This window comes from Tribolium castaneum, chromosome 10 (genome assembly GCF_031307605.1).
Source record: "Tribolium castaneum strain GA2 chromosome 10, icTriCast1.1, whole genome shotgun sequence".
Classification (NCBI taxonomy): domain Eukaryota; kingdom Metazoa; phylum Arthropoda; class Insecta; order Coleoptera; family Tenebrionidae; genus Tribolium; species Tribolium castaneum.
This window is the reverse complement of record NC_087403.1, coordinates 4494216-4519041: the sequence shown is the minus strand read 5'-3', so window position 1 is coordinate 4519041 and position 24826 is coordinate 4494216. Positions and strand designations below refer to the sequence as shown.

Genomic DNA, 24826 nt, shown 5'->3' with positions numbered 1-24826 from the left:
AAAATAAAGACGTTCGGCATACGATATAATGAAACAATTTCTATAATATATCTATAAAGTTGTCTATATGACTATAATTTAAGTATAATAAATTTGTTTTAAATAAAACCTCATTGTAAATAAAAACAAAAATAAAACAATTGTTTACAAAAGAATTTCGAGGCAAAATAATATATACAGGCAATTTCACTTGAAGCTCATCACAGTAAACCACAAACTAAATATTACATTTTAATATGAATCAGTGCATTATATATCTGAACATGCGACAGAACATTGATATATAACGAGTGTCGTTAGACCCAGGAGTCCTTGCCGGCCGGCACGCTGGTGAGCTGCGGCTGCTCGTCCAAGTGGTTAGCGTTGCCTAGGCTGGGTTGCCGATTGCGTTTCTTCTCCATGTTGACCTGCGCGTAGAGAGGTTCCGGCTGTAACACACTCCCAGTCAGAGACGAGTGCGTACAGCGTGCTCATCGCAACAGGCTCCAACTTCTCGAAAAATTCTGAATATGTAAACGTGTTTCAGGGTGCTCTATTAAAAAAAGTGTTTTGCTGATATATACTTTTTATTATTAGCTGTTTACATGTTCAAAATCGTTGTAAAAATTTGTACAAGTATTACGTATAGATAATGAGTGTTGGTTAGTTGGTTCCGCGAGTTGGAATGAATGAGTGAGTGAGCCTGTTGTAATGGACACACTGTGCGTTGGGCACACGGCTGCTGGGCAGGGCCTCTCGTCTCAGCTTGAGCGCAGTCAACCAAAGGCCCTGAGCAGCTGCTGCCTCAGAGCCTTACCTGGGCACCGGTCGGCGCCGGCGACGACGCTGCTGCCAGGGCCTTCGCTCGCTGCCCACCCCACCACAACACAGCTCGTATCGTCTCAATGTTTGTTTACAAATCATATGTCATATATGCTACAGGTATAGATACAGACACAGCTAGTAGTAGTAGTAGTACATAGTGAGAGTACAAGGAAGACTACGCTCCAGACGAAATCAGTAAAAATGTAGTAAAAACTCTTACAGTCAAGGGCTCCATACATAACAATACGGAACAAAAGATGCTGCTACAAATCACCTACGACTGTACTTGTACTGTACATGAACATCGAGATTATTTAACAGTCTAAGTGAATGCCGTATCGACGCTGAGGCCGTCGTGTTCGTTAGTATACTATGAGATAGATGTACATGGAATGAGAGTTGCCATATTGCTAGCTTGAGCAAGAGTCTGTGCTCAGTCCAGATCCACCTTCACCAATGTTTTTTTTTTTATTATTTATTATATTTTTATTTTTTAAACGCGATCAATTGACACGGACGTGTAGGGTATGTGCAAGTGACTTAGTGACTTACGGGAGGTGGGTTTGGACCAGGGCCAGGGGGATACGCTCGCCCCCCCATCGAGGGTTGCGTTTCGGGGTATGCCATATCAGCCATCGGGATATCTTCGTTCTAAAACAACAACACAACACATTCCATATTTCCCACTTCGCCTGAAACAAAGACATACCCTTTGATAGACCGGAGCCACGCCTCGAGCGCCTGGTGCCGACCGTTTCATCGTTCTGTCTTCGTACCTTGTGCCGCTTTGAGACGCCATAGGTCGATTCAATGTACTGTTTGCGTTATTAGGTGAATTAGGACCGGAATTTCTAGCTGCCACAGTCTTTGTCACAAAATCTTGTTCCTTCCATCCGTGCTTTTTATAAACATCGCGCAAATCCTGATGCTGCCACATCGTGAATAATACTTGACCCGCAAACTTTAACACCCTCGGAGTATATTTCTGTCGCTGCCTTGTTATAGTCATCAGTCTTTCAACTCCACCTGCTTCTAATAGAGATCTCGAAAACTCGGCATTCTTCTTTATAACTTCGTTCAAAGTCGCGAGAACCGCAGCTATTGTATCATCCGACGTCCCTTGATCATGCTGCGGATTCCCCGACGGTAGTTTCTGAACAAGATCGCGCATTGCATATTTTCCTATTAACTCTTTATTACGTTGATCTATCGCTAAATTTCTGAGAGCCGTCGCCACAGCGCATACCACTCGATCAACCTCCATTCGTAACAATTCCACAAGAATTGGTAGTCCTTTCTCTTTACGTACAGCTGCACGAATTTCTATACTCGGCTGCCAATAACACGCTGCTAAATTTTGAAGAGCACCAGCAGCTGCTTCTAACGTTTCGGGATTTGAGCAACTCTGTAACAGAGCTAAATACGATTGCACAACTTCCGGCTGCCACAGAAGTTCCATTCCGCGAACCGGTTCACCTCGGGTTGCAGCGCTGTTACTACTGCCTCCACCACCTGCAGTGGACACACCAGACGTGCTCTCCTTTACCTCAGCTAGTTGCGAGTCCTTCTTCTTTTTACTTCCTCCAAAACAACCAAGATTCTCGCCTAGAATTTTCAGTTAGAGGAGTTTCAATACGCGAAGATACACACCTTTCGAATTCGCGGCGATCCTACTTTGGGTTGGTAGAGGATTCTTATCGTAATTGGGGTCTTCGACTTCCTGGCAACGGTAGGATAGGTTGCGCAAGATACAGACGCAATTCTCGACGATTTTATTGCCTATGTTAGATTTGTCTATGGCACAGCGTACAACAAACAACAACGCATCAACCAGTCCTTCACATTCCCTTAATCTCTTCCTCGCGTATTCACCAGCCGAACTAACATTTCGAAGCACACCTGAAGCGTTTCTGAATACTGTGGACCAGCAAGTTTCCCCGTGGTTTCCTTGCGGGTCCCATCCCGAATGTGGGATTATTATGTAGGTGACGACAGTACTAATCCCATCGTCGATTATATTACGTTTGAGGTCTTCGCATGAGCTCATATTCCATATAACTCCCGTGACGAGTTCTTTGATTTCGGCTTCGTTGGATCTTCTTAGAAGGTTAATTAAGGCGGGGATTCCCCCGGAATTTTTAATAGCTCTTTTGTTTTCGTCGTTTTGTCTTCCGTACGAAAGGTTTCTCAATGCGCCGCATGCATTTCTATAAACTTCTACGCTTTCGTGACTTAATAGTTTAACAAGGGGAGGTATGCCGCCGAGAGCTCTAGTCTTTTGTTTATTGGGGTCATCCATATAACAGAGATGTTGAAGATAGGCCGCTGCATTAGCTTTGATAACATTATTAGGATTATTAAGGAAACCAATGACTTCAGTCAGATTCGGATCGCGCCAACGCATGCCCCTCTGGTCGTCGTCTCCACCTACACTGCCCGGGGACGCCATATTATGGGCCCGGTTGTGTGGCAGGGCCATACTATGTCCATGTAGGGACATTTTGCTCATATGTTTTTGTAATTCTTCGTCCTCGAACATTCGCATGGGGGCTCCGACCGGTACTGGACCGTTTAGACTATCTTCATATGGACGTGAGTCGTAAGTTGGTCCTTGGTGTACAGGGGCGGTGCCGTAGGGTGAAGGTGAGACGTACCCGTAGACGACTCCAGGGTCGTCCTGGTACGGATCTAAGCCTACGATTGGACCCCCAGGCGACGGAGTCACCCTAAAATGTTCAGGCAATTCGTCATAGCCGGAGCTCAAATATTGAACTCCTGGCTGTGCACTTATCGGTATGGGGGAGGGCGCGCCGCTGTGCTCGCTCGGACTAGGGGGCGTCGGGGGGCGCTCGGCCCCCGGGGGGTACCCCATATACGCCCCATACGGGTTAGGGTAGTGCTCGTAGTCTTGATAGTGTGGGTGTTGGTGATATTGCGAATACATATGGTGGGCCGGCTGTTCCATATAATCAACGTACTGACTCCTGGGGTGCCCGGAATGGGGGTACGAGCCCAAGGGCACTGGGATGTACTCTCCCGGTTGAGCTTCTCCGAGCTGTTGCACCTCGCGTACGACTTTGGTCACAGTGGTCACTTGCTGAGTGGTTTGTTGCTTATGTGTGCGTACTAAAGGCTCGTCACTATGAACAGACATATGGCTCGAATTTGGTGAATGTTCTGAATGGCCATTGCTATGCGTATGATAGACTCCTTCGTTTACAGAACTTGAGGCGTCCGAACCCCTGCACACAAACCAGACACAATTATAAGAACGTTACCGATATCTAAAACATTAGAATACTCTCAAAACCGCATGCAGCCAACTTACTTATAATGCTGCATTTCGGGGACCTTCTCTTGCAATACTCGCCTAGAAACAATAAAAATGAGCATGATGAATGACACTTTTGACACGTTTAAACCACCACAAAAACTGGCCCTAAGAGAATTTGGGCCAAGCGCATTTGTGGTAGACATAATTAAGTGATGATTAATAAAAATCCCGAAAGATGAGCGATTCAGTTGCAAATAGAATAAGCAAGATGTGAATGAACCCCCTACCTTTGCGTGATTTCAGTATGTGTGATGCTGTGCTCTTGTCTTTGCTCCACTCGACGATTCACCAGGCTGCCAGTGTAAAAGCAATCAATGTTTTAGCGAAGCGATAACATTTTAATGTCGTGCAAAAACTAAGTCAATAAAAAACACTAATGTTTATTGGAAAATTAGTCAAGATGTTTTATCAGTTGTTTGAAACACTACATTCCAGTAAATGATAAGTACAAGTAAATGATTAGTCGGTTTGTACGCTACTTACAGACAAGAATCCATAAGCTGATTACCAGACATGATGAAAGCTGTTACTTATTTTTTCCTGTGACATACATGCAAACAGACATTAGACATAAGCAACTAAATGAAATCGAACGATTCGAATTATATTCATTTCAAAATAAAATCACAAACATTGAAACAAACATAATTCTAGTGCGCTTTGACACGAGATGTTATGTTAGTGGGTTAAAGTGAAAAGTGATACAATATAACCAAATAAAGACCAAGCACATACCTCTCGAATTATTAAAATCTGTTCAATATTAAACACTGTGCTTTTCTCTTAGCCATTAGGTTGCATTCTGAAAGAAAGCAGCAATAATTAAAACGAGAAATTTGCGATGTAGTACTTCATTTTTGATTTCTCTTTAAATCGCACCATACAATTCGTGGGAAAAATCCTAACGTCGCACCTCCCAATTTTTACTTAATTTTTTTGGTGTCCGTAATAGTCGAAACTGCTCACAAATGAGGTTCTGAAGGATATATTCCGAAACGATTTAAAGGAAAATAAGGAATTGATTTATAAATGACAATAGTTATGTGGTGGGGCGGGGCTAGAGTGTTTACATTCCATGGTTTGTAGTAAAGTGGCGACCTAAAAGCCGCAAATGCATGTTTCCGCAAATTGACTCACGGGACTTGGGGCCACCTTATCTCATGTACTTTATCCGTAAATGCGGTTATTTCCGGCGCAAAACACCTCCGACGTACCTTTCATGTTTTCCTAGAGTCTATAAGGTCGAGGCACACAAGAGGTACAATGGAGAATACGTCACCAGAGAGCCGCCACTACTGTCACTCGTTCGCCGCAAAAATGACCCTTTCGTCACATTTCTTGACTGAGTCCGATGCAAAAAATGAGCCAAACTTAGTTTGAGAACTAATCCGGGCCAAAACTCCCCTTAATTTGCGCTTTTAACAATGAACAGACGACTTCGCTTACGGCACCAGTCAGACATCACTCCCACTCATGATGCATGCTGGGTAACTGCAGCTTTAATCGAAACTTGCATAGGAGTTGAGCGATAACGAAGGGTTTGGGGCGCCCACAGCGACCAAAAACAGGTCCAAAGCATCGCTTGTGGGCCACTAGGACGGGACAAGGCTCGTACGGCGCTAACAATCACCGAAATTTGCAAAATTAATCAATTTAAAATCGCGGTTTGAATAGCGCGCTACAGGTACACCAACCGCTTTAATGACAGGTTGTAGCGTAACCAAGAAATGTGATGACGGTGGTTAGTGGCTCAAAATCGTGTTTTATTCAATTTTAACAAATCTAACGTCTCGTTAGACATGATTGCGATCTGACGGCCCGATTGAAGAATTTTCTGGCACTAATCATCCTCCACACTAATAATGTCGTCGTCAGCTATTTACATTCTCGACGTTAAGGGCAAGGTGAGGGTGTAGAAGGTGCCACAGTGGTCGGACAATTGCGTTTTAGGTCCTTATTTCACGGAACTATCGGGGCGATATAGACTTGGGGGTGATAGAGAAGTTCATGCCTTTACTTATGGAAAAGGAGGAGGAGGGGCTGCTCACCCCTCTGCTCCAAACTGGCGATTGCACCTTTGCCTACATCAAGACAAACAACCTGTACATTGTGAGCACCACCAAGAAGAACGCCAACATTGCGCTAGTTTTCGTTTTCTTGCACAAGATTGTGCAAGTCATGACTGAGTATTTCAAGGAGCTTGAGGAGGAGAGTATTAGGGACAACTTCGTCGTTATTTATGAACTACTGGACGAATTGCTCGATTTCGGTTACCCCCAAACCACTGACAGTAAGATTTTACAAGAGTATATCACACAAGAGGGCCACAAGTTGGAAATACAGCCACGCATTCCCGTTGCTGTAACTAATGCGGTTTCGTGGCGTTCGGAAGGCATCAAGTATAGGAAAAACGAAGTATTTTTAGACGTGATAGAGTCCGTCAATCTCTTAGCTAACGCGAACGGTAACGTCCTACGCAGCGAGATCGTGGGGGCCATCAAAATGAGGGTCTATCTCTCCGGCATGCCTGAACTGCGTCTGGGTCTGAACGATAAAGTATTATTCGAAAGCACCGGTCGCGGAAAATCAAAATCGGTCGAGCTAGAGGACGTCAAATTCCACCAATGTGTCAGACTATCGCGGTTTGAAATCGACAGGACCATATCCTTCATCCCGCCGGACGGCGAATTCGAACTCATGTCCTACCGTTTGAACACACATGTTCGTAACAATCGATTTAACTCCCCAAAATGATCATTTTCTCTAGGTGAAGCCGCTAATTTGGATCGAATCTGTCATCGAACGGCACGCACACAGCCGTGTCGAGTACATGATCAAGGCGAAGTCGCAGTTCAAGCGCCGCTCGACGGCCAACAACGTCGAAATCGTCATTCCGGTGCCCCACGACGCGGACTCGCCCAAGTTCAAAACTACGATCGGGAGCGTCAAATACGCCCCTGAGCAAAACGCCATCACCTGGACCATTAAGTCGTTCCCGGGTGGGAAGGAGTATTTAATGCGGGCCCACTTCGGGCTGCCCAGCGTCGAATGCGAAGACACCGAAGGCAAACCGCCAATTCAAGTCAAATTCGAAATTCCCTACTTCACCACGTCGGGAATTCAAGTGGGTTCGCACGTTTTAGTTCACTCCGATCATTGCTTTGTTCCAGGTGCGCTATTTGAAAATTATCGAAAAGAGCGGCTACCAGGCCTTGCCGTGGGTGCGCTACATTACGCAGAACGGCGACTACCAACTGCGCACCAACTGATGAAAACTAACATCATGTACGATGATTTTTTGCAAATATATTTTAAAACAATCAGTGGTTTTTTTACGAATCTTTATTTTTCAGTCACTTATTATATAAATCACAAACAGGAAAACTAATTAGATTAATAGAAACTTAAATTTAATTATAAATGCTAGGCGAAGCAATTAACTATTTACTAGCTAATTCATTTGACAACCAGTCCAATCCTTCATATAAACCGTCGCCTTGGGTGGCACAAGTTGCTTGGATGTACCACTGAAACAATTCGCAATATAGCAACTTGCTGTCTGCCATAAACCAATAAAATCTTCCCCAAAACCGCAGTGATGATGTTTACAGTAAGGGAGAACTTCCCAATACCTGTAAGAGCTTCACCATCTTAACAATGACCAGAATAATCACTGCGGTTTTAGGGGCGTTTTTAGTCTATTTTTTGCGGCCAAGAAATGGGTACTCACGCGGCGATTGTGCAACTGGTTTAGATTCAGTTTGTCGGTCAATTCGGCCGCTGTCATAGCATTAGGTAGGTCTTGTTTGTTGGCAAACACTAGCAAAACTGCGTCTCGCAGTTCGTCTTCCATTAGCTGTAATAAAAAATCAACATTGTGGGCACGTTTTCCAGGCACTTGCCATGTTTTTAAGCTCCTCAGCTGCCTCGCCTATCCGCTCCCTATCATTTGAATCAACAACATAAATCAACCCTTGCGTGTTTTGGTAGTAGTAGGACCACAACCGCCTGATTTTATTCTGACCACCGACGTCCCACACCGTGAACGAAATATTCTTGTATTCTACCGTCTCGACATTAAACCCGATCGTCGGTATCGTCGTAACAACCTCGCCTAATTTTAATTTATACAAAACAGTGGTTTTCCCAGCGGCATCTAACCCCACTATCAAACAAGGTTTACAACCGTTCTACATCACTGGAACTCGCTTACCCATCAATATTCTCATCTGCTTGCGCCCGAAAAGACGCGAAAACACCGTAGAAATGGTCAAACCCATTGTTTTTATTCAAAATATTGCTATATTACGAAACACAACAACTAATGCCACGTCAATTTTGTACTATGCGCTAAATCGGTCCAGCTGTTGTAAATATAGAGGGCGCGGGCGGGCGGCGGGCAGCGCGCGATTCAAATTCACACTTACCATTAAGGGAGCATTATATTTATCAGAAAAGCGCTCACTTACAGCAGGATCAGTTTAGATGAACTCAGCGAGGAAGTGACCTTTGAGACAGTATCAATCAATTTATTATTAGACGGTTTCAAAATTAACATTTACACACTTGCACAGACCTCCAGCTTTGAAGAAAGTGAAAAATGCAATTAAACTGATCCTGCTGGAAAAATGCTATTATTCGATACATGAGTTGCTTCTCTTGAGTGTTTGTTGTATACGTATATGTTGGATTTTTTATTATTTAATAAGTGTAAATAAACTTTATACCATGTTTTGGAGCTCCGTGTCCGCCTCCCCGATGCGCTCCCGGTCGTTGGAATCAACAACAAAAATCAGACCTTGCGTATTTTGGAAGTAGTGCCGCCACAGTTTACGAATCTTACTCTGGCCACCAACGTCCCACACCGTGAAACAAATGTTTTTGTACTCTACTGTTTCCACGTTAAATCCGATCGTTGGGATCGTGGTGACGATCTCGCCCAACTTTAATTTGTACAGAATTGTGGTTTTTCCCGCAGCGTCAAGCCCCACTGGAAAATAAAGTTGCACTTTGCAGAGAAGGTGCTTAACCTTACCCATCAGTATGCGCATTTGCTTCTTGCCGAAAAGGCGGGTCAAGACACTAGATATTGTGAGACCCATAGTAAACGAATTTTGAGAGAAACAGATTGTTTTTACTTTTCACGGTTTTCAAAAACAAAGACACAATTTGGCCATTAGATGTCAAATGTCAATGACAGAGACACGCCACTGCCCAGTGGCACGAGCGTCCTCTATTGCAGGGAAATGAAAATTGGGAGAATGAAAATAAACTTTAATTCAATAAAAAGGAACACAAATTTAAATTCTTTGTATAAACGTATAAAATACAGCAGTTCATTTCCGCTTCGGTGCGTACTCCAGGCCTCTGATGTACTTTGGTGGCACCTTGTACTTGCCTGAAATAATTCAGACACAGATTAAATTTACATATGGGTTGGGCGAACCTGTCAGTAAGTTGTGGACGAATAATACTTGATTTCCTTGTACCAACACTTCGTCACCCTTTCTGCCCAAGGGTCTAGTAACGCTAGTGCTAGCACCTACGCCAATTTGGCATTCTTTCGCAAATTCGGTGGGTTGTATACCGAATAATTCCAAGTTGTTGACTAGAGTCACTTTTTTGTTTCCCGAGCGTTGGGAAACCGTGAGAGTTATCGGTGAGACTTTTCCCTTATTGACGAACTCTGTATTTGCGTTGGATACTTTATAGCACGACTTCATTGCTTCGCACACTTTCTCCATCAGTTCCTCCCAAGTGATGCAACTTTCAGTCTTACAAATCTTCACGAGCGCTTCTTTGGGCTTAACCAGCCTAAAATAAGCAATTAAGATGCGACACTTGTAGTTTCATTAAATACTTTTTATTCTCCTCATTGTCGCAGTGGTTCTTCTTGACGTATTCACAGACTTGTTTTCTAATCGCGCTCATTTGGACTACGTCCCCCTTACTAAAAGTAAAACGAAAAGTTAATATACATTATATTAACTGCAACCCGCGCAACTTAAAAGTTCCGATCTTAGAATCATACCGTAGCACCGAGTCCTCAAACAAAGGTGCGACTGCTGGCGTTATAATGTACGACTCGGTAACACTGGTGGGGACGTAGGACTCATCCTCTTGTCTTCTGGGCCTGAGTGAGGGGTCGACGTAAAACTCGGCAAACTTCGGATGCTCTTTGTTGATGGCAGTGATTGACTCTACCCCTTTCTTGGCCTCTTTAATCGTAATTAACCCGTCCTTTTGCATGGCGTCCAAGAATGGTTTGAGCTTCTTGTACGTACTTTTCTTAATATCCAGGGTTTTGCCGTCAGGGCAGACGGGCATCATTTGCAGCTTGAAAAAATTCGAAGTCAAGATCGGGAGATTCAGCGTTTTTGAGTATTTAATCGCCACAAAGAAGCAGTAAGTTAGGAGCTGATCCATGTCTTCTGGGCCTGGTGGTGGGCCAGGTTCTTCAATCTCCTCGGGCGAATTGTCACCGCTTGGCTCAAGCTGGGGGGCCCCCAAGGCGGGGAAATCGCGCTCGGTGAAGACCATCCATTCAGGGGGCCCCAGCACCGGCAAGCGCGGATATTTTGGGCCTTCAACTGAGCACAAGTTATCGCCATAGGTGTGATAAATGAGTAGACATTTCCCGCGTTTCCCCGACGCCAACATTTCGGAGGAACTTTGGGCAGTGACCCCCACAGCGACGGCGGCTATGTCCTCGGTGACGTTCACGTAAGCCATCGCCCCCCGTGGCAAATTCCCGTATTTGGCCCCGGGGGGCGTCACCACCCCTGGCAGCATTAAATCGGCGCCGCCGTAGAGGAACTGGACGACGTCTGAATGCGTGGTGAACGCCTGTAGCATCAGTGGGAGCTTCCAAAGCGTGAAAACGGTCGGGAAGATGACGCCCTGGATTTCGAACGCAAAGGGGCACCTCTGGACTGAGTAAACATTAACTACTTCGTTCCCTTCCGTCACTATTTTAATTGCACTGACTGTTTCTTTCTTCGGAATCACCAACTCCAAGTCTACTTCGGTGAGGTTAGGAAACGTCTGAAGGAATCTCTCCCTTATGGTTTTGCTAAATGGGGAGTTTGTTAATCGTGACAACGTAAAGCGGGGCTAATTACCGATCGGATCCCTTCATTTGGGTGTTTGACTTGACTTTGATGGGTTTTCGAAACATTTTCTTTATATGTACACACACTGCCACCATCACGGAACACAAGAGAGAGCGAGAGATGACACCAACGACTTGTAAATAAATCCGATTGTAACTCGAGTCTAACAATAATAAACAGAAATAATTACATTGCAATGGATGTGCATGATTTTTTTGCGGTTTCTGGTGTTTGTTTTCTTTTCCAAGTCGGGGGGGTGCCGGGTGAACCTCCCCCTGGTGTTGCCAACTTGGCAAACTGTAAGCGTGTTTGGAAATCGATAAATATGCTGGAATTATTTCGTCGATTATGTAACTTTTTGCCAAAGAGAGTTCTAAATTAGACTATTGCGTTTTATGCAGTCGCGAATGAAGTAAATAAGTTCGTTAGGTTTTGCCGAATTTGGGGCATTTGGTTGTTTCCCACTAGTCGTGCAGGTTGTGCACGTTGTGTTTTAGGTCCTGTTTTCCAGCTGATTTATTTTATGTTTGTTGATTGTGAATTGATGTAATTGGAATTATGACGGAAAACATCGAAATTCGGACTATTGTGGGTAATAGGAATTTAAATACGGTCTCAGACAGCCCTGTTACCGATCCAGCATCTGGGGCAAAGGTTTGTTTTTGGATCTGAACAGATTTTTTTAGTCCTGTTTGAAAGCGGCCTTTTTGAACACGGGTTTTTTGTGGAAAAGTGCGATTTTTGACGCAATATGTTCGAAATTGTCGAAGTAGAACAGTAGAGATGAATACCTTTTACTATTGTTTTGTTTGGTTTATTTGGCGTTTTGCCTTGAGTTTTCAAGGAATGTTAAATTTAATTCAGGCCCGATATTATTAAATTATACTAAATTTATTTCTAGGGATTGGAAGGAACTAATGCCTTTGTCAGCCAAAGATCTAAGTTGGTAAGATATACATGTATATATGTATGCTTTACCTTCATTAGGTCTTTTTTTAAGTAATGCATGATTATGATTTCGCTTAATTTATAGTAAAACGCTACAATTGCTGTTGAATAAACACATAAATCACTCAATTAACATGATGCATATGATTTGTAACGTCCTAAACGCTGTGTTTTTATGTAAATACATTTTTAATTTATGCTTTATTGTAACTACTTGTTATTTAGCCACTGTAATTAATCTCGTCACAATAAATTACTTCTGCACCATTCGTTATTTATAATTTTCAAAAACTGGGGTCCTCTGCTACTTTATTATCTTGTTTAACGTAATATGTTATCAGTTAATTACAGTAGAATTTTATCAAAGACTAAAGCCTCAAATGGTAAAACTTAACTTATCTAGAAATCCCGCACACATCGTAGGCCATGACCGAACAAGTTAATAATTTGCAGGACCCCAAATCTTCTGGTGCTTTAAAAAAATCGAGCAGATATCGCAGCCGATCATTATCTGCTTCGTCAACCGATTCCTACAGCTCTAGTAAGTGGCAGTTCCCCTCCGCCGCCCCTGTAATAACCAAGCCTTTTCAGCCTCGTGTACAGGCAGTAGTTCCGACGACGATGACGTCTCTCCGCGCGAAAAAATCCAAAAAAACTCGGCGGGAAACTCCGATTTTTGCGTTCGTAACATAAACCAGCACGCCTTTGGTCGGCGTGAGATCGAAATCGCGGAACAAGGTAACAAGCAACGAACACTTCGCAGGGTAAAATCCCACGTTTGCAGAGATGCCGGGAATCATGGCTTTGCGAAAACGCGCAACCGACGACAAACCTCTCAAAAACGCCAAAATCGTTGGCTGCACCCACATCAACGCCCAAACGGCCGTGCTTATAGAAACCCTCGTGGCCCTCGGGGCCAACGTCAGATGGGCAGCGTGCAATATTTACTCGACTCAAGTAAACAAAAGCCGACACCACTGCCAAAACTCTATTCGTTGTTCTAGAACGAGGTGGCTGCAGCTTTGGCTGAGGCCGGGTTTTCGGTCTTCGCGTGGCGCGGCGAGACCGAGGAGGACTTCTGGTGGTGCATAGACAAGTGCGTCAATGCGGAGAACTGGCACCCGAACATGATTTTGGACGATGGGGGCGATGCCACGCACCTCATGTTGAAAAAATACCCGGCAATGTTCAAAATGATCAAAGGCATTGTTGAAGAGAGCGTCACCGGAGTCCACCGCTTGTACCAGCTGTCCAAAGCCGGGAAATTAACGGTGCCGGCGATGAACGTCAACGATTCGGTCACCAAAACTAAATATGACAATCTGTACAGCTGTCGAGAGTCGATTATCGACAGGTACTGCCTTTGCTATTTGTTTATTAGAAATTATGTGATTCCCCGGCAGCTTGAAGCGCTCCACTGATGTCATGTTCGGGGGCAAACAAGTGGTGATTTGTGGGTACGGGGAGGTCGGCAAGGGCTGCTCCCAGGCCCTGAAGGGGCTCGGGTGCGTCGTCTATGTCACCGAGATCGACCCCATTTGCGCCCTTCAAGCCAGGTTCGTTGCTAGTTTTCGGGTAGAATCGGCGTCATTTTGACTGCTTGCAGCATGGACGGGTATCGCGTGGTGAAGCTGAACGAGGTGATCCGGAACGTAGATATAGTGATAACGGCGACAGGGAACAAAAACGTGGTGACGCGCGAGCACATGGACAAGATGAAGAACGGCTGCATTGTGTGCAACATGGGCCACTCGAACACTGAGATTGATGTTGTAAGTTGGGCTGGTAGGAGGCGAGTTTTGGTACATTTTGTGTTACAGAATAGTTTGCGAGCGCCTGATTTGACTTGGGAAAAAGTTCGTTCACAGGTAGACCATGTTATATGGCCTGATGGTAAAAGAATTATTCTTTTAGCAGAAGGAAGGTTAGTTAATTTAAGTTGTTCAAGTTTGCCATCTTTTGTTGTTTCTATAACATCAGCAACGCAAGCTCTTGCTTTAATTGAGCTTTTTAACGCCCCAGCGGGGCGTTACAAATCTGACGTTTATCTTTTACCGAAAAAAATGGGTATTGACCTTAGGTTTGAGTGGGAAAAATTCTAATCAAAGTTTTATAGATGAGTATGTAGCGAGTTTACATTTACCGACCTTTGATGCCCACTTGACTGAATTGACGGACGAACAGGCTAAGTATATGGGCCTAAATAAAGCTGGACCTTTCAAGCCTAACTATTATAGGTAAGCGGGTTTGGCTTGATTGCCGATTATTGATGTTTTCGTTTAAGGTATTAAAAATATAAAGTTTTATCCATAATAAACGGGGTGAAGGAATAAAGGAACACGGTAGCATTAAGTCAATGTTAGTTGTTGCCAGATAGTTTAGCTATAATAAATGCAGGATTGATCATTTTTTAATGGTTGCTCAACCAATTCATGTTTCATAATTTTACTGAATCAAAAGTATTATTACTTAACACAAACAGTATTTTTTCTGCTAGTATTTATTTACATATCTCAGGATTTTATGAAACATTAATTGTGAAAAAATCGTTACGTTGTTTCAACTGTTGATTCATGGGTAAGGCTTCTGATCTTATTTAATTTTAATAAAAATTGGCGCAATGTTGAAACGCCTTCCCGTGAATAAAAATACGTTACTTACATGTTTGAAACAAAACTCGTGCATATGTAATCACTATCAGGTCTAGTATGTCATTGTTTTAGTTGTATTAAGTTACGTACTTAACTCGTTCTGGTTTTATTAATGGATTTAATAAGTGTATCTGATTGATTTTGTGATGAAGTCCAATGGTTTGTTTGTTTTGTCTCATCCCAGACGCTAGTCCAGTTGAATTGATACGCTTTTTATTAAGTAGTGCCAACACCCTCTAGCACTAAAATAATTTAAATGCAACCAGTTTGTTTAGCCGTTTTGACGTTAGTGATTTTGGAAAGTATTATTTTATAATGAGGATTTTTTACGGTCCTCCACATTTTAAATTATTATTGTTATTGTCAATATTACGACAAATTGTTACAAGTTAATTGCTCTACTTGAAGAAATTACTGAAGCAATTATACTCCACAATAACTTGCCTTTATCAACTTACAGCAGAGCAATCAACAACTCTTGTTAAGAAACCGGAATTGCGACTCTGTTTTTGAAGGCTGTTTTAAGGCTTTCAAAGACAGAATTGTCACATTTTTAAACGTACTTCTGTATACAAATTATCTTTAGATCTATATCTTTCTTTCGATATTTTATTTTAATCCACAAATCACATCATTCACAGCGTGACCCACGGGTCCGCCGTCTTCTTCTTTCTATGCCGTAATATAGAAATTAATACGTCAATGTGTTTTATTTTTATTCCTAAAACCTAAAACAATTTTTTGTCCTAACACAATTTGAAATTACTAGTAAATGTTAATTTATTGAGCTTGCGAATGGCGACACTGCTGTGATAAGATGACGTAAAAAACAAAACATAACCTGCAAAAAGTGTAGAGTGTAGTGTCATTTTTTTAATTAATTAATGTAGTTAGTTTATTTAAAATGAATCATGTTTACAAAGTACCTGTAATCCCTCAAAACTTGAATAAACAGGAAACAATCGTTCAGGTGGCTGAAGTATTAAATCATTTAACGAACGTAACAGATGACATATTAAAACATATAAATAACAGAATTGAATCTAGCAGAAAAAAGATATCAAACATATCCGAACGTGTCGATAAAGTGAAAATGAAAATAAACAAATTGAACGGTGCAAAAAAAGCAACACAAGTGTTTTCAAGTTGTAAATACCCAGCGTCCGATGTAAATCAACCCTATATTTCAATATTTAGCGACGTTAAACCTCCTGAATTAGTACGACATAAAGTGAAGCAGAAAAAAGCCCCATCAAACGATGAACATTTAGATAAATTGTACATCTACCACGTGAAACTCAAAAAAAATGAGAACAAAGAGACGTTCGGCGGCTTGGGGGAAATCCCCAAAGACTCGGAATGCGTAAACGACCTACTCCTCTACAATTCCGGCAAAAACCTCTACACGAATTTCGTAATGTCCGACCCTTTGGAAATCTCCCAACAAATCAAAGAACAAGACCACAACGACAGTTCGAGCATCGGGGCAGCCCCCTTCTCAATCAGCGAACGCTCAACCCTGACGCGCTCCTCCACCCAGAACTACTTCTACACCCCCAACTTGGGGGAAGTCCCGGCGCTCGACGTGCCCCTGGATCTGCCCGATTTGCCCAACATTGCCGACGACCTGCGGTACGACACGGAGTTGGGCCCCGGGATCGCCCCCTCAGTCACCACGACCCCGAACATCCCCGACCTGCCCACAATCGAACCCGCCAACCCCCAGCCCAAGGAGGACTTCCCCGAAATCGAACTCCCGCCGCCCCCAACACCCGCCAAAGAAATTGAGGAGCAAGTCCCAGAGAAGGTTGAAACGCCCAAACCGCCCACACCACCCACTGAACAGGTGGAGGAAGCCCCCAAAATCACCGAACTGCCCCAGCTGGACGTGCGGGCCAGCCTCATGGAGGCCATCAGGAAAGCGGGGGGCGCCAAAAATTTGAAAGCCACAAGTGCCGACAGGGAGCAAACGACGGCAAAACCCGTGGTTAGTTTTCGACTTTTGTTGATTGAAAAAGTTTAATAATTAGTTATTTGTTTTACAGACTGGGGGCGACTTGATGGCTGATTTGCACGCCAAGCTTTCCATGCGCAGGAAGGGCATCTCAGGTACTAAAAAGCAGGAAAGTTTGGACGCAAGTAGTGCGTTAGAAAAAATCTCGGCCATGATTCCGCCGCCCATTCGTAGCGAGAGCAACGAGAATAATACCGAAGACGAAGACTGGGATGATTAATTCATTTAATATTATATTTTATATCAATAAATATTATCATGTTACATAATGATTGTTTTCTTTACCCAATAAATTAATACAATTGTGCGCTAACTGTAGCAGGAATAACAAACTGCGACATTATGATCGTATCTAAAAAAAAACATTTAATTTTTTGAGCCACTCGGAACAAAGCCACTCACGTGGGAAATGAGCAATCGTTACAAAACCCATTACTGCATTTATGGCACATATTTGTGCACTGCAAACATAACGCGTGTTCACAATAGTTACAAATGACCCCCGAGGGGGCTTCTTTTGAACATACAGTACACATCAGTGAATGAGGTTCCTACAAATCAAATTAATAAAGTCTCACACCGATTCACATATTCTACCTCATTTTTCTCGCGTTTGGAGGCCCCCTTATATAATAACTGGAGCGTCCGCTCTGAAACAAATAATAAAAAACTGACATAACCTCAATGTGGTTACCTGACGACGATGAGCGAATTTTCCGCGATTTTGATAAACTATTTTGTTGTTTTTTCACCGGTTGTACGATATCGTAATCCGGATAAGGCCGTTTTGGCATTTTTTACTCTTAAATTACATTTCAAATCCTCACACTAGCGGCAAAAAATGTGGCAGTGCTGCCAAATGACTGACAGACGAAAAGAAGCGCGAGATGAAAGTTTAAAAATTAAACACAAAAACAAGTCCGTGCTTATTTTTGTGTTAAACATTTTCTAATCCCGTTTTAATACACATTTGTACATTATTTTAGAGGGGCAAAATAATAATAATAAAAATAATAATAATAATAATAATAATAATAATGATAATAATAATAATAATAATGATAATAATAATAATAATAATAATAAAAATATTATTAAATATTATAAATAATCTTTATTATGGGCGAAGTTTAGCCGAAGCTATTCCAACATAATCCTTAATTATAAATAATTATAATCAAGCTTGAATAAAAAAAATAATGAGAATGAAAAGAAGAAAGTAAATAGTAAAAAAAATTTTTTTTTTATATTTTATATACAATTTGTCTGCTTACTTTTTTTTTACTTCTTTGCAAAAACGTTTAAAGGAAGCGGCTTGAAATGCGCAATTAATTTAATGCAGGCATAAATTGCCTCATTTTATAAGTAAACCCCTATTTCGCGAAACTTTTAGGCCCAAACAAACAGGTCACTTATTTCACGAAAAGTCGCTAAGTATTTTAGTTACACATTCAATGCCTTTTCTCCTCAATTGCTTGTGTAATTAATTGAGGATAATTGTGTTCTCCTTCGACCATGATATTATATGATCGGAGGCGTTTCGTTTCTTTTTTCGGTTTAAATGAGAGCAAAAAAACGATGAAACAGATAAGTATGCAACCTTCATTTTCATAACTGTTTTGGTCACCGCAAAGATGATTTTCTCACTTATTATTGCAATAAAAAATTTACGGACGTATTAAAATCTCGAATCAAGGCGTACGCCTCCTGAGGAGAAATTTTAGAACAATTGCTGGGTTTGGCGATTACGAAACTGAAATATATTCGGAAAAGTTCCTTAACCTGGATTTTTTCATTTGCAAAAAAACGACGGAAACGGCCGTCCCGTCCTAAGCGGACTATCCCTCGCCCCGTAATTATTTTTCCACATAATATAAGTGAGTTTTTAAGTACGATAAAAGGGAAAAAGAATGTCCCATTATGCTTGTATGACTGCTGAAACTTTCTCTCAAAAGGAAGCCAGATGTAGGTCATGCCTTGACACTGAACGCAACCAGCGCACCAGAAACACCAATAGCGGTTGTCAAAATGTGTTCCACAAACACGTACGTACACATGAGCTTCTACCTACCTGTTGTTTTTGACGGCTGCTCTTTCATCTTTAACCGTCATAAGCCTGCTCTAAAAAAACAGGAAATAACTTACTTACATGTTATTATTTAATTTTGAGCAAGTGGATAGCGACGAAAACAAACGACAAAAACTGATCGAATTTTTACGGAAAAAAAATGAAAATCTCTGCATTAGATTTTTGATTTTCGCCGAATTAAAAGCCGGAACTAATGAGGGTACCTAATAATTGATTAATTTCACTCGTTACAATTAACGATGTGGGTATTTTTGCATTTTGGAACTCCTTTCGATAGTTCGTTACACTTGTACAATTCTACGACACTGGAAGAACTAATACACACAGTTTTAGAGAAATCTGGGCCACGTCCGCATCCGGATTCTATGCACTGTCCACCGACCTTGAAATTGCTTACTAGATCGATTTTTGACGGATTTTTCACCGACTTTCTACTGTCTTTAGTTCAAACCGCCGTAAATATAGTACAGCATAACATAAACACAATAACACTGCGTTCCGAATTTTTAAACCTATCTCGTTTACAAACACATTTTTTGTAATATTAGAAACCGACAAATCGGAGAGAAAACTGCCCATTTTTCAACCAAAAAACGAAAATGTTGATTTTTAATTAATAATTGCCTAGTTATTAAGTGGGTTAAGCAATGGACGACTATAGATAATTGTATTTAAAAAGTCTCAAGAAAAACTAGGTAAAGTTTAATTGAGCCTCATTATGTAAAACGCTGAAACACTGTTTCAAGCTGTTGCGGGCTGAACACACCCGATATTTTCCAAAAAAATTCAACGCTGGAAAAATCGGAGGCATCTAGGACACTACATGAGTCAAACCAATTATTTTCCACACATTATACCTCCAGAAACAGACAATTAACCACTTTTTCTATTGTGTATTGTATTAATTAAACCGCAGCTCAGGAAGTGCCGGAATTAGTTCTTGTACAAGCAAGCCCGCCTCACTGAAACCGTAAAATTGGAAAATACATAACTCAAGCCTTAACTTAGGAAATTGGAAAAATTACGAATAAGTAGAAAAATTAAAGCAAGGAATGTATTTTTGAAATTAGAAAGGGGTGCGTGCGGCATGCATCACCGTGGCAAATGAATTCATTCTTTCACAGCGTAATATCGCTATTTTCTCATATCCGGGTGCATTGATATGGGTCCCCGATTGTACAGCGAGTGAAAGCTATATGAGTAAGACGAAATTTGCGTCATTGAATTTTCCATAAGGATAGAGTCCCGCCAGAATGCGTAATATTAGTTATATGGGTAAATAAAATGTGATTGAGCAATAGCTATTACACTATCACTAAATGCAGGTTGGCGTGCTGTTCATAACTGGTGATAATAGTTTCCGAGTTTTTACCGGCTGTCCTGCTAACAGCTCGAAAGACAAACAAACACATCCATTTAGAGCAAAGCACGCAATATTTTTTCAAATATTTATTTGATTGCAAAAACGGTTAATTCGGCGGGTACTGTTATTAAATAATGAAACACGTTTCATTCATATTCGGATGTAATTACTCATATATTTTACGAAAAGGTAATTATATCGGTCATTTTTGTCTTTAATATTTAAGTGAATTTAGTTCCGTTTGAGTAAAATCTAAGGAGTTCCGTTACGGTATTAATTAGTTCATATTGCTCTGATTTTCATAGCGCATTGGTTGTCGGTGGTTTTTGGGGTGTAACGCTATAACATATCCATAAAACGGCGAAATAACCGAAGCTCTCCCGATACTTGGGGTGCTAATTGCCAAAGTCCGGGTGGACCCCACGTCCGGAGTCCAAACGAAAGTGATTTGCATGTGGCGTCATCGACGTCAAATTTTGGAATCCGTTTACAAATAATATCCAGGTGTTTTCACAGAAACTGATCGACTAAGTTCTTCAGAAAGCCTCAGCAATGCTCCACTAGTGGTTCATCAGGAGAGTGGGGACCAACTTTCACGTCAATATAAAACCAACGGAAGAATTTAAAGTGTATTACTTTTCACCCAACTGTTGTACTCGGTTAATGTGTTGAGAAAAACTGTGCTTGAGGGGGATTGCAGTGCTGGTGTTAGTGTTCGGTGACTGGGATTTATGACTTTTTTGTGTTAATCTGAGCGACAATTTCGGATTAGTAAAGTAAGTACGATTGCGTTCAAGTGCAGTGATGGATGCGTTTTCTGCATGAATTTTGGTGACGGATTTTTGACCCCTGCGAGTGATAATGACAGTGAGCTAATTAAAATTACGAATTATGACGCTCAGGTTGCTGTAATATCTCTCTGTGTAAATGATGCTTTATTGAGCACACAGTGGAAATGAAAGCAAGGCAGTGTGTCAATGGACTTGCCAGCCGCAGACTTACGACACGAATAGATGCCATCGTAGAGATGTATCTAATTAATTCGCCGATTATTTCACTTTTTTCGTCACGTCGATCGCCACAAAAGCGCAATTTTGAAACTTTCAGTCATTTTCAGGTGTGTTGAGCGCCGTTCAACTCTTTGCCGAAAAACAATAAAAAGAGAAAACCGCTTAATTAACTAGTGGAATAAACAATAGCGCGACCATAACGATTATTCCGAAAGTTTCAGAACATTGTTTCAGACTTTGCCTAATGACAGAAATTATAATTTCACATTTGATGATCAGGACGCAGCAGCACATATCAAATTAGAACGGCGCGAATGCGTATTCCACTTTCTAAGAGCGTAGAGAAATGTCGGTCGTTGGTGGTCGCTGATGAGGAAAAGATAATTCCTTGCTGGGGCACATCGCTATTTGCATTTATCCTAAAACGGATGTAACACCCAATCAAGTCTCTCGATTGAGTAACAATGTTTTTGTCATGGATTCACTTTTCGTGCAATAAAAAGCCAAATAATTCGACCAATTTCGGGGTTTTATTTATTGTCAATTTCGTATTTTGTGGCCGAAGACGGTGTTCGGATGCGGGATGCTAAACTGTGCTTGCAGAGTATGTCAGTAGGTCATAATCTGTCAGGTGCGGAGGAAGTGGCGAGGCATCGCAGCAGTTGAAGCGCTTCTTGCGTTGGAAAATAGATATGTTTTGACGGGTGGTTTGTTGTTTTCAGAGCTGGCACAGCAAAGACGATGACTATGTCATTAAAGCTTTTCACCTTTGGGATATTAACCGGACTGATTTGGACGGTGAGTGAATGTTTTCACTTGTGCCGGTAATTATGTAAATTTGTTGTACAGGAGATACGGTGTGATGCCCCACTTTCGGATTCGGCGTCTCTGCCTTTAGAGCACCGGGGCGTGTACGGGCCCCCCTTGTCAGGGCCGGGGTACGCGCCCCCGGCGATTCTGCAAGGGGCTGGGGGCGGCTCCTCGGATGACCCCTGGCCCTTGGCAACCCCCGACATGCCCCAGATCAAGCACCTACAAGTGCAGTGCGAAAAGACTCACATGCGAGTCAACATCGAGTTTGACCGGCCGTTTTACGGAATGATTTTCTCGAAGGGATTCTACAGCGACCCGCACTGCGTGCACCTGAAGCCCGGGACCGGGCATTTGAGTGCGACGTTCGAAATATTTCTGAATAGTTGCGGGATGTCCTCATCCGCAAACCACAATGCGGGCAATTACGGGGGGCCGACGCCTAGCGGCAGCTACGTCGAGAACACCATCATAATCCAGTACGACCCTTACGTGCAAGAAGTTTGGGACCAAGCGCGCAAATTGCGCTGCACTTGGTACGATTTTTACGAAAAGGCGGTCACGTTCCGACCGTTCCAAGTGGATATGTTGCACGCGGTCACTGCCAATTTCCTAGGCGATAATTTGCAATGCTGGATGCAGATTCAAGTCGGCAAAGGTCCGTGGGCGTCGGAAGTGTCGGGAATCGTCAAAATTGGACAAACCATGACCATGGTCTTGGCTATCAAAGACGACGAAAACAAATTCGACATGTTGGTACGCAATTGCGTGGCGCATGATGGAAAACGCGCCCCTATCCAGCTTGTGGACCAATACGGTTGTGTCGTACGGCCAAAGATCATGAGCAAGTTCCAGAAAATTAAAAACTTCGGGCCTTCGGCCTCCGTGGTCTCGTTCGCCTATTTCCAAGCTTTCAAATTCCCCGATTCCATGAACGTGCACTTCCAATGCGTGATTCAAGTTTGTCGGTACAATTGTCCAGAACCCAAATGTGGAAACCACGGTTTGAGTTTAAGTAGCGAATACGGGCCTCCACCGCTAGGCAATTCGCTTGGTAGCGGAGACTTTGGTGGTCACGCTGAATACGCGTCTCAGTCTTTGTCCGAATACGGCGTTCCGCCGGCGTTCCCAGACCCTAGACACCCTTCTGGGCCCACCGGAGCGTACTCGGATAACAACCCTGATGTTGTTCCAGCCCCACAGTCACAAATCTCCTCGTCTTCGACGTCAAATCCGCCGAATTTGTCGTCACCAGCTCCGCAAATTTCCGCCCAAAACGGCGGCGACGTCCACTTGCCGCCCCCGCCGCCGCCGGGCCACCACGGAGTGTACAACACAGTGAAGCGGAAAAGCAGTGTTCCGGAGGAGTTTGAAGGGAATCTCGCGACTCTCGGGGGACGACCGCGTTCGGTTGAAAACATCCCGGAATTGCAAGGTGCCAGAAAGAGGCGCAGTCTTGACTCGATAAACATTGTAGTTAACCATGTTTACAAACGAGAAGCTCAAGAAATGACTGATGTCAATACTAGTCGAACGATTCAAGTCGTAGCTCCCGGTGATGTCAATTTTGCGCTGAACCCGTCACAAAGCAACGAAACTGTGGTCATTCAGTCGGCGTCCTCGTCGGACCCAGAGACAATTTGCATGTCTGTTCCCAGTTTTGTGGCTGGGTTAGTTATGTTGCTCTTGGTACTCATTGTTGCTAGTTTAGTAGCTGCGTTTTTGTTTGTTCGCGTTCGGGCTATTGATCGAAAAGGCATCGCAACGGTCTTTGCAGGAGCTCGGGGTTATGATAACGCCGAGTTTGTGAAAGTGGCTAATTGACAATCTGTTTACAAATCAGCAAAGTACATTCCGAAGATTCCAAAGATGTTCAGGTCAATCAAGTGATTGTGCGTATGAATCTACCGGCCAATGTGCGGTCATTTTTCACCCTCCCTCGCACCCCCTCTCGAGAACTGTTTTCAACATTACACATATTTCGTTAATTATTTATTATCTCATTAAACACTTGTGCTCACAAGCGGCGCTCGACGCCGTTGTCAGCATGACCTACCTAATGTTTGTTATTATTTATAATACTTAGGCTATTTTTTTATTACTTAGGTTACTTAAGTGTAATTTAACACTGTATAATGTACTACTTGAGAGTATGATTGTAAGATATTTGTTTGAAAAACATATTAATTATTTATTAATACTTCTAAGTTTATTTTGCTCGTGTTAGAGCAACTGTTTCCACTGCCCCGAACATGCTACATCAACAGGTGCAGAAACTAGTCTCGTAGTTAGAACATAGTCTTCATGTAAATACATATTTGTATCAAAATACTCAATAAAATCAAGCAAATTGAGATTATTAACACTGCATTTTTAGCACACCATTCGCCTGTAACGGTTGTTAAAAGTGCCGCCATTTGCATGAATCTTTAACGGTGTGATAATCTGATAATCCAAAAACCGAAAGAAAGTTAATACTTTTCAAGGACAGGGACCTTCAAACTGGCATATTTAGTTTACGTACTAGATATAAAATATTGTATGTATGAGGACTCATAAAACAATTTCAAATTAAATCTTGTTTTTCTTTCTCCAATTAGACCCGAAAATGTTGGCACCTATTCTCGGCCGAACGTAAGGCCCAGTTACAAATTTGAACTTTCGCTTTGTTCCACGATACGGAAACCTAAA

General features: G+C 42.4%; 8 protein-coding genes across 18 annotated transcripts; 4 read left to right on the top strand and 4 right to left on the bottom strand.

The window, feature by feature from the left end:
* Window positions 1-218: 218 nt before the first annotated feature.
* On the bottom strand, window positions 219-5640 carry LOC100141625 (catenin delta-2). 7 transcript variants are annotated; one of them, XR_511746.3, is made up of 9 exons: window positions 5353-5640; window positions 4874-4940; window positions 4622-4678; window positions 4366-4431; window positions 4133-4174; window positions 2455-4046; window positions 1514-2409; window positions 797-1455; window positions 219-428 (listed from the first exon to the last, which is right to left on the bottom strand). XR_511746.3 is itself a non-coding variant. In XM_008201618.3 (9 exons), exons 3-9 carry the CDS (start codon window positions 4651-4653, stop codon window positions 297-299), a joined length of 2859 nt encoding a protein of 952 aa, XP_008199840.1. In that variant the 5' UTR covers window positions 4654-4678; window positions 4874-4940; window positions 5353-5640; the 3' UTR covers window positions 219-296. The 7 variants fall into 7 exon arrangements, 6 of the variants coding, with proteins under 6 accessions (XP_008199840.1, XP_008199842.1, XP_064215620.1 ...); XM_008201618.3 differs by having other exon boundaries at window positions 1357-1455; XM_008201620.3 differs by lacking the exon at window positions 4622-4678 and having other exon boundaries at window positions 1357-1455; window positions 5353-5639.
* A 188-nt stretch (window positions 5641-5828) lies between these two features.
* Window positions 5829-7461, top strand: AP-1mu (Adaptor Protein complex 1, mu subunit). The gene is made up of 4 exons (XM_963546.5): window positions 5829-6042; window positions 6089-6859; window positions 6906-7262; window positions 7309-7461. Exons 1-4 carry the CDS (start codon window positions 6001-6003, stop codon window positions 7405-7407), a joined length of 1269 nt encoding a protein of 422 aa, XP_968639.1. The 5' UTR covers window positions 5829-6000; the 3' UTR covers window positions 7408-7461.
* A 1-nt stretch (window position 7462) lies between these two features.
* Arf4 (ADP ribosylation factor 4) lies at window positions 7463-9357 on the bottom strand. Of its 2 annotated transcripts, none has more exons than XM_001808383.4 (4): window positions 9174-9357; window positions 8866-9128; window positions 7869-7994; window positions 7463-7665 (listed from the first exon to the last, which is right to left on the bottom strand). In XM_001808383.4, the coding sequence occupies exons 1-4, from the start codon at window positions 9238-9240 to the stop codon at window positions 7579-7581; spliced, it is 543 nt and encodes a 180-aa protein (XP_001808435.1). In that variant the 5' UTR covers window positions 9241-9357; the 3' UTR covers window positions 7463-7578. The 2 variants fall into 2 exon arrangements, with proteins under 2 accessions (XP_001808435.1, XP_968567.1); XM_963474.4 differs by lacking the exons at window positions 8866-9128; window positions 9174-9357 and adding exons at window positions 8041-8303; window positions 8352-8826.
* Window positions 9358-9397: 40 nt separating this feature from the next.
* Window positions 9398-11377, bottom strand: eIF2D (eukaryotic translation initiation factor 2D). Of its 2 annotated transcripts, none has more exons than XM_015985040.2 (5): window positions 11260-11377; window positions 10143-11210; window positions 9999-10088; window positions 9585-9952; window positions 9398-9536 (listed from the first exon to the last, which is right to left on the bottom strand). In XM_015985040.2, the coding sequence occupies exons 1-5, from the start codon at window positions 11343-11345 to the stop codon at window positions 9475-9477; spliced, it is 1674 nt and encodes a 557-aa protein (XP_015840526.1). In that variant the 5' UTR covers window positions 11346-11377; the 3' UTR covers window positions 9398-9474. The 2 variants fall into 2 exon arrangements, with proteins under 2 accessions (XP_015840526.1, XP_008199838.1); XM_008201616.3 differs by having other exon boundaries at window positions 10170-11210.
* A 386-nt stretch (window positions 11378-11763) lies between these two features.
* Window positions 11764-15552, top strand: LOC656636 (adenosylhomocysteinase-like 1). 3 transcript variants are annotated; one of them, XR_010335698.1, is made up of 11 exons: window positions 11764-11904; window positions 12152-12196; window positions 12652-12739; window positions 12790-12936; window positions 12983-13155; window positions 13203-13552; window positions 13602-13754; window positions 13805-13970; window positions 14019-14091; window positions 14147-14265; window positions 14315-14438. XR_010335698.1 is itself a non-coding variant. In XM_008201617.3 (11 exons), exons 1-11 carry the CDS (start codon window positions 11809-11811, stop codon window positions 14487-14489), a joined length of 1593 nt encoding a protein of 530 aa, XP_008199839.2. In that variant the 5' UTR covers window positions 11764-11808; the 3' UTR covers window positions 14490-15552. The 3 variants fall into 3 exon arrangements, 2 of the variants coding, with proteins under 2 accessions (XP_008199839.2, XP_064215621.1); XM_008201617.3 differs by adding an exon at window positions 14483-15552 and having other exon boundaries at window positions 14019-14265; window positions 14315-14435; XM_064359551.1 differs by lacking the exon at window positions 12152-12196 and adding an exon at window positions 14483-15552 and having other exon boundaries at window positions 14019-14265; window positions 14315-14435.
* A 100-nt stretch (window positions 15553-15652) lies between these two features.
* wash (washout) lies at window positions 15653-17132 on the top strand. The gene is made up of 2 exons (XM_064359552.1): window positions 15653-16836; window positions 16895-17132. The coding sequence occupies exons 1-2, from the start codon at window positions 15754-15756 to the stop codon at window positions 17081-17083; spliced, it is 1272 nt and encodes a 423-aa protein (XP_064215622.1). The 5' UTR covers window positions 15653-15753; the 3' UTR covers window positions 17084-17132.
* On the bottom strand, window positions 17084-17746 carry LOC103314773 (uncharacterized). The gene is made up of 4 exons (XM_008201615.3): window positions 17558-17746; window positions 17461-17513; window positions 17266-17414; window positions 17084-17215 (listed from the first exon to the last, which is right to left on the bottom strand). The coding sequence occupies exons 1-4, from the start codon at window positions 17655-17657 to the stop codon at window positions 17173-17175; spliced, it is 345 nt and encodes a 114-aa protein (XP_008199837.1). The 5' UTR covers window positions 17658-17746; the 3' UTR covers window positions 17084-17172.
* Window positions 17747-20857: 3111 nt separating this feature from the next.
* Window positions 20858-24498, top strand: dyl (dusky-like). Its single transcript, XM_008201614.3, has 3 exons — window positions 20858-21091; window positions 22048-22123; window positions 22175-24498. Exons 2-3 carry the CDS (start codon window positions 22067-22069, stop codon window positions 23957-23959), a joined length of 1842 nt encoding a protein of 613 aa, XP_008199836.1. The 5' UTR covers window positions 20858-21091; window positions 22048-22066; the 3' UTR covers window positions 23960-24498.
* Window positions 24499-24826: the final 328 nt, after the last annotated feature.

Excerpts from the sequence above, each read along its gene's own strand:
- dyl (XM_008201614.3), top strand. The coding sequence starts at position 22,067 with ATGACTATGTCATTAAAGCTTTTCACCTTTGGGATATTAACCGGACTG. Across the intron at positions 22,124-22,174 it reads TAACCGGACTGATTTGGACG|GAGATACGGTGTGATGCCCC; the intron begins GTGAGTGAATGT and ends TTTGTTGTACAG.
- wash (XM_064359552.1), top strand. The coding sequence starts at position 15,754 with ATGAATCATGTTTACAAAGTACCTGTAATCCCTCAAAACTTGAATAAA. Across the intron at positions 16,837-16,894 it reads AAACGACGGCAAAACCCGTG|ACTGGGGGCGACTTGATGGC; the intron begins GTTAGTTTTCGA and ends TTTGTTTTACAG.
- LOC103314773 (XM_008201615.3), bottom strand. The coding sequence starts at position 17,657 with ATGCCAAAACGGCCTTATCCGGATTACGATATCGTACAACCGGTGAAA. Across the intron at positions 17,514-17,557 it reads AATTCGCTCATCGTCGTCAG|AGCGGACGCTCCAGTTATTA; the intron begins GTAACCACATTG and ends TATTTGTTTCAG. Across the intron at positions 17,216-17,265 it reads AACGATTGCTCATTTCCCAC|ATACGATCATAATGTCGCAG; the intron begins GTGAGTGGCTTT and ends GTTTTTTTTTAG.
- LOC100141625 (XM_008201618.3), bottom strand. The coding sequence starts at position 4,653 with ATGTCTGGTAATCAGCTTATGGATTCTTGTCT. Across the intron at positions 4,047-4,132 it reads CCCGAAATGCAGCATTATAA|GGGTTCGGACGCCTCAAGTT; the intron begins GTAAGTTGGCTG and ends GTTTGTGTGCAG. Across the intron at positions 1,456-1,513 it reads TGGCTCCGGTCTATCAAAGG|AACGAAGATATCCCGATGGC; the intron begins GTATGTCTTTGT and ends TTGTTGTTTTAG.
- AP-1mu (XM_963546.5), top strand. The coding sequence starts at position 6,001 with ATGTCGTCGTCAGCTATTTACATTCTCGACGTTAAGGGCAAG. Across the intron at positions 6,860-6,905 it reads CCTACCGTTTGAACACACAT|GTGAAGCCGCTAATTTGGAT; the intron begins GTTCGTAACAAT and ends CATTTTCTCTAG. Across the intron at positions 7,263-7,308 it reads TCACCACGTCGGGAATTCAA|GTGCGCTATTTGAAAATTAT; the intron begins GTGGGTTCGCAC and ends GCTTTGTTCCAG.
- LOC656636 (XM_008201617.3), top strand. The coding sequence starts at position 11,809 with ATGACGGAAAACATCGAAATTCGGACTATTGTGGGTAATAGGAATTTA. Across the intron at positions 12,937-12,982 it reads GATCGAAATCGCGGAACAAG|AGATGCCGGGAATCATGGCT; the intron begins GTAACAAGCAAC and ends CCACGTTTGCAG. Across the intron at positions 13,553-13,601 it reads CGAGAGTCGATTATCGACAG|CTTGAAGCGCTCCACTGATG; the intron begins GTACTGCCTTTG and ends ATTCCCCGGCAG.
- Arf4 (XM_001808383.4), bottom strand. The coding sequence starts at position 9,240 with ATGGGTCTCACAATATCTAGTGTCTTGACCCGCCTTTTCGGCAAGAAG. Across the intron at positions 9,129-9,173 it reads GCAAATGCGCATACTGATGG|TGGGGCTTGACGCTGCGGGA; the intron begins GTAAGGTTAAGC and ends TTTATTTTCCAG. Across the intron at positions 7,995-8,865 it reads ACACGGAGCTCCAAAACATG|CTAATGGAAGACGAACTGCG; the intron begins GTATAAAGTTTA and ends TTTTTATTACAG.
- eIF2D (XM_015985040.2), bottom strand. The coding sequence starts at position 11,345 with ATGGTGGCAGTGTGTGTACATATAAAGAAAATGTTTCGAAAACCCATC. Across the intron at positions 11,211-11,259 it reads CAAATGAAGGGATCCGATCG|CAAAACCATAAGGGAGAGAT; the intron begins GTAATTAGCCCC and ends CTCCCCATTTAG. Across the intron at positions 9,953-9,998 it reads GACAATGAGGAGAATAAAAA|GCTGGTTAAGCCCAAAGAAG; the intron begins GTATTTAATGAA and ends TGCTTATTTTAG.